The sequence below is a fragment of the Pestalotiopsis fici genome, assembly GCF_000516985.1.
Source record: "Pestalotiopsis fici W106-1 unplaced genomic scaffold PFICI_Scf_3, whole genome shotgun sequence".
Classification (NCBI taxonomy): Eukaryota; Fungi; Ascomycota; class Sordariomycetes; order Amphisphaeriales; family Sporocadaceae; genus Pestalotiopsis; species Pestalotiopsis fici.
In genome coordinates this window covers 2,317,077-2,323,240 of record NW_006917093.1, presented here as the reverse complement: position 1 = coordinate 2,323,240, position 6,164 = coordinate 2,317,077, and the positions used below count along the sequence as shown (strand labels likewise).

General features: G+C 52.7%; 2 protein-coding genes across 2 annotated transcripts; one reads left to right on the top strand and one right to left on the bottom strand.

Moving 5' to 3' along the window:
* Nucleotides 1-280: 280 nt before the first annotated feature.
* On the top strand, nt 281-2,451 carry PFICI_04841 (uncharacterized protein; the record flags this gene model as incomplete). The annotated part of the gene is made up of 3 exons (XM_007833422.1): nt 281-1,544; nt 1,623-1,994; nt 2,162-2,451. The coding sequence occupies 3 exons, from the start codon at nt 281-283 to the stop codon at nt 2,449-2,451; spliced, it is 1,926 nt and encodes a 641-aa protein (XP_007831613.1).
* Nucleotides 2,452-3,461: 1,010 nt separating this feature from the next.
* On the bottom strand, nt 3,462-5,039 carry PFICI_04840 (uncharacterized protein; the record flags this gene model as incomplete). Its single annotated transcript, XM_007833421.1, has 1 exon — nt 3,462-5,039. One exon carries the CDS (start codon nt 5,037-5,039, stop codon nt 3,462-3,464), a length of 1,578 nt encoding a protein of 525 aa, XP_007831612.1.
* Nucleotides 5,040-6,164: the final 1,125 nt, after the last annotated feature.

Here is a 6,164-nt window from a genome sequence, read left to right as displayed (position 1 = left end):
ACAGTCTGTCGGCATTCTGCGTGTTACCAGACCATACATATGTGAGTCAGCTCTTGCTCTCGAGGGAAATATCAGAGGGGTGGCCTTGTTCTTTTCTTCATATCTCTTTGTCATTCTCGATTTAGAGGCTCGGAAGCGCCCAAGTGGCTTGGGTTGTTGATCTATACACGGAGAAATCCAAGAGTCTTTTTGCCTTGCACCGCCTGTCACCTCTTTCAGAAAAGCAAGAGCTTTATATATCTTGTGTGGAGGACAGCGACGGCAAGATAACGGGGTCACCATGTCGAACTCGAGGGACATTCCGAGAAAGTCGTCCCATCGCGGTCTCGGCGATCTCGCATCTTCCCTCGCGTCTTCCTTCAGAGCTTCTTCCCCTCTAGCGCAAGAGATTGTGGCTCGCGATTTGGCAGAATGTTCCGATGACGATGAGATAGACCACGAGGGCGCCTTTGACGATGGCTTGGACTCGGGCTCAGAGGAGGCCGGACCGACGCTGTATCGTCAGCCCCAAGGCATCGCCGTGGGATATCGCCAGGCGACCTTGCTGCCAGAGCCGGCAGAGGTGCCTGTCGTCACCAGGGCCGAGAAGAAGCAGTCTCGTGATGCAGAGCGCAGTCTGCTGAGGGATAACCACATCCTTCCCCCCAAGCACGCTCCCGAAAAGGAGCCGAGTCTGCCCACCCGACTGTACAAGAAGCTGTTTAGCACCAAGGTCCGTAAATCGCTCGAGGACGAGGAGCAAGCCACGGAAACGTCGCCGCTACTGCGTCCTACAGGTCCTTCAGACGGCGGCGCTGCTATTCAGGAGCACGAGCATCTGAATGAGACTTGGGAGGCCGCTGTGGCTTCGGGCAAGATCCAGACGACATGGCAGAGAGAGGCCCAAACGATTGGCAAATACTCGCGCTCGCTGGTCGTGACATTTCTGCTACAATACAGTGTCAGTATTGCTAGTGTCTTTGCCGTTGGACACATTGGCAAGATTGAACTCGGGGCCATTAGTTTGGCCACCATGACGGCAAACATCACTTGTTATGCGCCTTTTCAAGGACTGGCAACTAGTTTGGACACATTGTGCTCGCAGGCCTATGGTTCTGGCCATAAACACCTCGTTGGTCTGCAAGTACAACGCATGACCTATTTTCTTGCCTCGCTCCTGATCCCAGTCGCGATCTTGTGGGCGTTTGCCGGCGACATTTTGGCGTATCTCGTGCCCGAGCCAGAGTCTGCCAGACTTGCCGGTCTGTATCTCAAGATTGCCATTGCAGGTGTCCCTGGTTTCATATGCACAGAATCCGGTAAGCGCTTCGTGAATGCGCAGGGCCTATTCCAGTCGACTACCTATGTGTTGCTCATCGTGGCACCAATTAATATCCTAATCAACTGGTTATTTGTGTGGCACTTTGGTTGGGGCTTTATCGGCGCCCCGATTGCCGTGGCCTTCTCACAAAATTTGATCCCGTTGCTCTTGTTCCTATATGTCGTCTTCATTGATGGATCGCAATGCTGGGGCGGATTTAGCAAGAAAGCTCTCATGAACTGGGGTAAGTTGCTCTTATCTTGACATGCACATCTTGTCAACCCATCCTCAATTGAACGCCTTGCTGATAACTCATCCACAGGTCCCATGATTAAACTCGCAGTTCCTGGAATGATCATGGTCGTGGCGGAATGGCTCGCCTTCGAGGTGCTCACTCTTGCCAGCGGTCAGTTCGGCACCACCTACCTTGCCGCCCAGTCCGTCCTCGTGACGTTGTCAGCAACTACCTTCCAGCTTCCATTTCCCATTTCCATCGCAGCCTCGACGCGTGTAGCCAATCTAATCGGTGCCAAGCTCGTTGGGGCCGCCAAGACATCAGCTCATGTTGCCGTCGTCGCCGCTGGTCTTGTCTCCATCTTTAATGTCACTATCCTGAGCAGTCTGCGATACGAGCTGCCGAAGCTCCTGACAAAGGATGAAGAGGTCATTGAGCTTGTAGCTCAGATCATGCCCCGTAAGTCTTCCCTAGTGCTTCATTCTGCGGTGGCTTGCCTCGGTGGTGCAACTTGTCTCTTCCTTGACGATGAGAAGCCCTCAGACATGTTTCGCCTCTTTTGAAAACCCTGCTCTTCCCCTTTCAGCCGCAAGTAATCTGCTAATCACGAGAATAATTATCTATAGTCATGGCTATAATGCAAATCTTTGACGCCATGGCGGCCATGGCACATGGTCTCCTGCGCGGCATAGGCAAGCAGCACTTTGGCGGCTACGCCAATTTGCTGTCGTACTATGTCGTTGCGCTGCCCATTTCATTTGGCACCGCCTTTGCCCTTGACTGGAAGCTCGAGGGTCTTTGGTTCGGTGTCACCCTCGGCCTGGCTCTGGTCGCCGCCGTTGAGTACTGGTATATTTACACGAGTGACTGGGAACAGTCGGTACGTGAGGCCGAGCACCGGAATGCCACTGGCTAGGAGGGGAAGAAAAGGAAAAAACCAAGACACCCCATGAAATGCCACAATTATACAAGACATGATATATTAGCTATATAACCTAGCAGCCACCATCTAGAAGAAAGGCGCACCTCGGCAAGAGGCACGGCAGGGAACTTTCGCTTTACAGGGTGCGTAATGACACAAAAATTTAGACTCGAAAAGAGAGACAATAAAATGAGATCAAATCAGACTGGCTCCATGACAGCACGTGTACCGAAACCATAATTCTGCATGAGCCAGTATTCCCCGCAAAAGTATGCTTAAGCCCATTATTGAGCGGCATGCCTACGGCCTCCAAGGTTCATTTGCTTGGACATTGATAGATTGATTGACCTAGGTTGAAAGGTTTAGCAGCAGCTCAACCAGGTGTACCGCCCGACGGGTGATTTTCCCAAGACCTTTCAAAGCAAGTCTCACGGATGGGAGCAAATGACAATCATAAGCTTCACAATTTGGATAGACCAGCAAGTGGAAAAAGTTGCTTCCCCAAGAAATATCTCTTCTCCATACCTAAATTTCCATGTAATCATCATCCCAGCTACCTAGTATCCGACTGATCAAAGGGTATCAAAAGTCCACAAAAATCAACATCCCTAAGCTCCCTCCGGAGAATGCAAGGAGGAGTCGCTGACTCCCAAAAACCCCCCAATGTGACCAAATCCCAAATCTATCATATCCCAGTATCCTTCTCGCCTAATTCCTAACTCTTTTTTTTGTAAGGCTGCTTCGATTTCCGGTTGATGAAGTGCCAGTCCGTCCGTCCCGTGACCCGTTGCCCCAGATTCTATACCATGTATAAAATTAAGCTTCATTCAGCTTTCGTCCCTGTCGTGGTATCATGATGCAAAACAAAGTATTATCAGGGCTAGTAGAAAGGCGCGTGAAGCGTGTGTGTGAAAAGACAAGAGAACAAACAAACAAAACAAACAAGTCAAGTCGCTGTTGTAGACATTTCTTTTTGGTCGTGAGAAAATGCCTCAAGAATGGACTTAAAAGGCAACTCCGACGACGCTCTGTCGCCACGGCGCCTGGCCGAGGACGACAGGATGGTCTACGGCCCGGATGGTGGCGGCGCCGCTGCTGCTGGGGCTGCAGGTCGTAGGCAGGGTCTGTCCGTCAAACTCCTCCTCGGCATCAGAGGTCCAGTCGCTGACTGTATCATCAGATCCAAAGCTCGACTTGCGCGGTGGTGCCGAGCGAACCTCGTAGAAGCCCCCCTGGCGCAAGACGGGCAGAGATCTGTCCCGTGACCTCTCGCGCACCGATCCAAACACTGCCTTGTCGTTGACGTCGGCCGGGAAGCCTAGCCAGGTCGAGACCCTCGAAAAGGACTTCTTCTTTCTCAAGGGCGGTGGCGGCAGCTGGTCGCCAACCTGGCGTGAAAGTAATGATTGGGGCTGACGGAGCTGTCCCTGTGCCCGTGGACGTGCCGCGGACTTGGGCGGTGGCGTGATAACCCTTCTCAGCGAGAGCCCGTGGACTGGCTGATCTCGAGAAAGAGATTTGGGCGGAGGCGTAGGAGCAACCATCGGTTTCCTTACTGGAGCAGTACGGGGATGATCGATTGATATCCTCTCACTGAAAGAGGGTGCGTCCGGGGGCAATACCGGGACCTGGGGCATCGGTTCCATGTTGGCATTGTTGAAGACGGGAGTCGAGGGCCTGCTCTTAACGTAGAGGGTCTGCCTTTCAATGGCATCGTCAATCTGCTCTTGCAGGAGATCCCGCTCCTTCATTGCCGTGGCCACGCGCTCGATGAGATCATCCATGACTGCAGCCGGGGCTTCGGTAGAGGCCTGGGCCCTGAGGCGAGCTGGTGCAGGACGAGGTAGCATGTCTGTGCTTGGCGAGTCGAACACTGATCCAAGGGGAGTGGGCTTGCGGGGGATCCGAAAGGACATGGTTGACGAACTCTGCTGATGCTTCAGCGTGATGCTGTCTTCGCTACTGCTCGATTGAACCATGATCCTTCCGGGAGGGGTGACAGGCGGACTGGCATAGCCGAAATAGGGCAGCATGGACGACAACCGACCATTTGCATTACTATGTATATTGAGCTCCAGAGGACGAAAGGACCTCTGGCGATGTCTGGGCTGGCGGGTGGTCTCGAAGTCCTCGGTGACCTCATAATCCAACGGTACAGGAGCACCTGAAGTCAGATGGCGGAAATCTGTCGGACCAGATATTTGCGGCCTGCGCGGTTTTGATTTGCTCGAGGAGAAGAAGCGTTCTTTCATGGAAAGAGCGGTACGGACATGATCATGTCTCTTCCCTGGAGCCTGCTCCCATGTTGGCGAAGGACCTCTCCTATGCTTCATCGGTTGTTTGCTCGACAGTGGGGGAGTGAAGGATGGTTGTTGGTATACAGGAACGAAAGACTTTTCAGGAACTGTGTGGGAAGAAGGGTGAAAGTCAGGGTAAGGTTCGAGGTCGAGTTGTATACGAACAGGTCTCGAGGGCGGCTTACCATAATAAGACGTATCATCCTCGGGCCAACCACAGCAAGTAGCAACGGCACTAGAGAGAGTGGCTATGGCTCCATCGATCATAGCACTAAATTCTTTCATGGTGTCGTATTTGAATGCATGTCGAAGTATGTGTGTGGTTGGTTGTTTTGGGCTCTCTGCTGGCTTGCTGCAGAAATGGAAGACGACCAGCGAATCCGGAGTTCAAGTAATGTTACAATGCCGCAAGCAGGAGGAAGAAAGAAGGACAAAAAGGAAAAGAGCCGACACATGCGCTCGCATATGGTCACTTGGCCGCGGGTTTGTCTTTATGATGAGAGCAAACAGAGAAAAGGAAATTACCTTCTGACCCTACCTTTTAGGCGCATAACATAGCTGAGTACTCTCTTTTTCTTTTGAGCCTGACTGACACTTGACAAAATTGGGATGGATGAGAACGAGTGTGTGTGTGGTGTGTCTATGTCGATGTAGTGACGAGACGTCGGTTTGGAGATTTGATAGGCTGAGAGACCCCCGTTCTTCAGCATACCGACTACTGGCGCTTAGGGGCTGGGGTCTGCAAACTAGGCCAAAGAGCTGCGAGGGCTCAATGTGATTGGCCAGCTGCCGTCGCTGGTGTAAGATGACCGATGCCCTTTCAGCGACTCGATGTCTTAGAATTCCTTGGTCTTCCGGCCCTCTGCCAGCGACGGCGAGTCCACTCTTGGACATGCTCTTTGCCACGAAGTCCCGAGATGGATGTGTCAGGTCGTGTGCAGATTGGTCATGTGTATTGGCCGTCGACACCCTCTGGCAATCCTTTTCACCCTGTTCCCTGGTGATCCTCGAGGCGTGCAAGGCAGGAGGCCCCACGGAAGCTGGAGACGGACGGCCTTGCACCGAATCGATGGAGGCCAGCAGACACGCGCAGAAATGGAGGGGTTCGTGACAGAACAAAAGATACAACAGCCAGCCATAGCAGAACTGCCTGCGATACATGTTTCGCATTTACCTTTTGAGGCGGCCACCGTTCAACGGACCGCCCGCGATCCAGATCCAGATCCCAGGGGCGTTTACTCCTTTTTCCCTTTTTCAAATGTCTTGGTCTGCTCTGCTGTCAGGGACGAGTCTGTAGAACAGCAGGGTAAGGGTATTTTTGGTTGTTCGAGAAGGAAAGCGACACGTCCCATTCTTTGGTAGTGTAGATCCTGAACAACAACGCCCTGGAGCAAGCCTCAAGCCGGACCC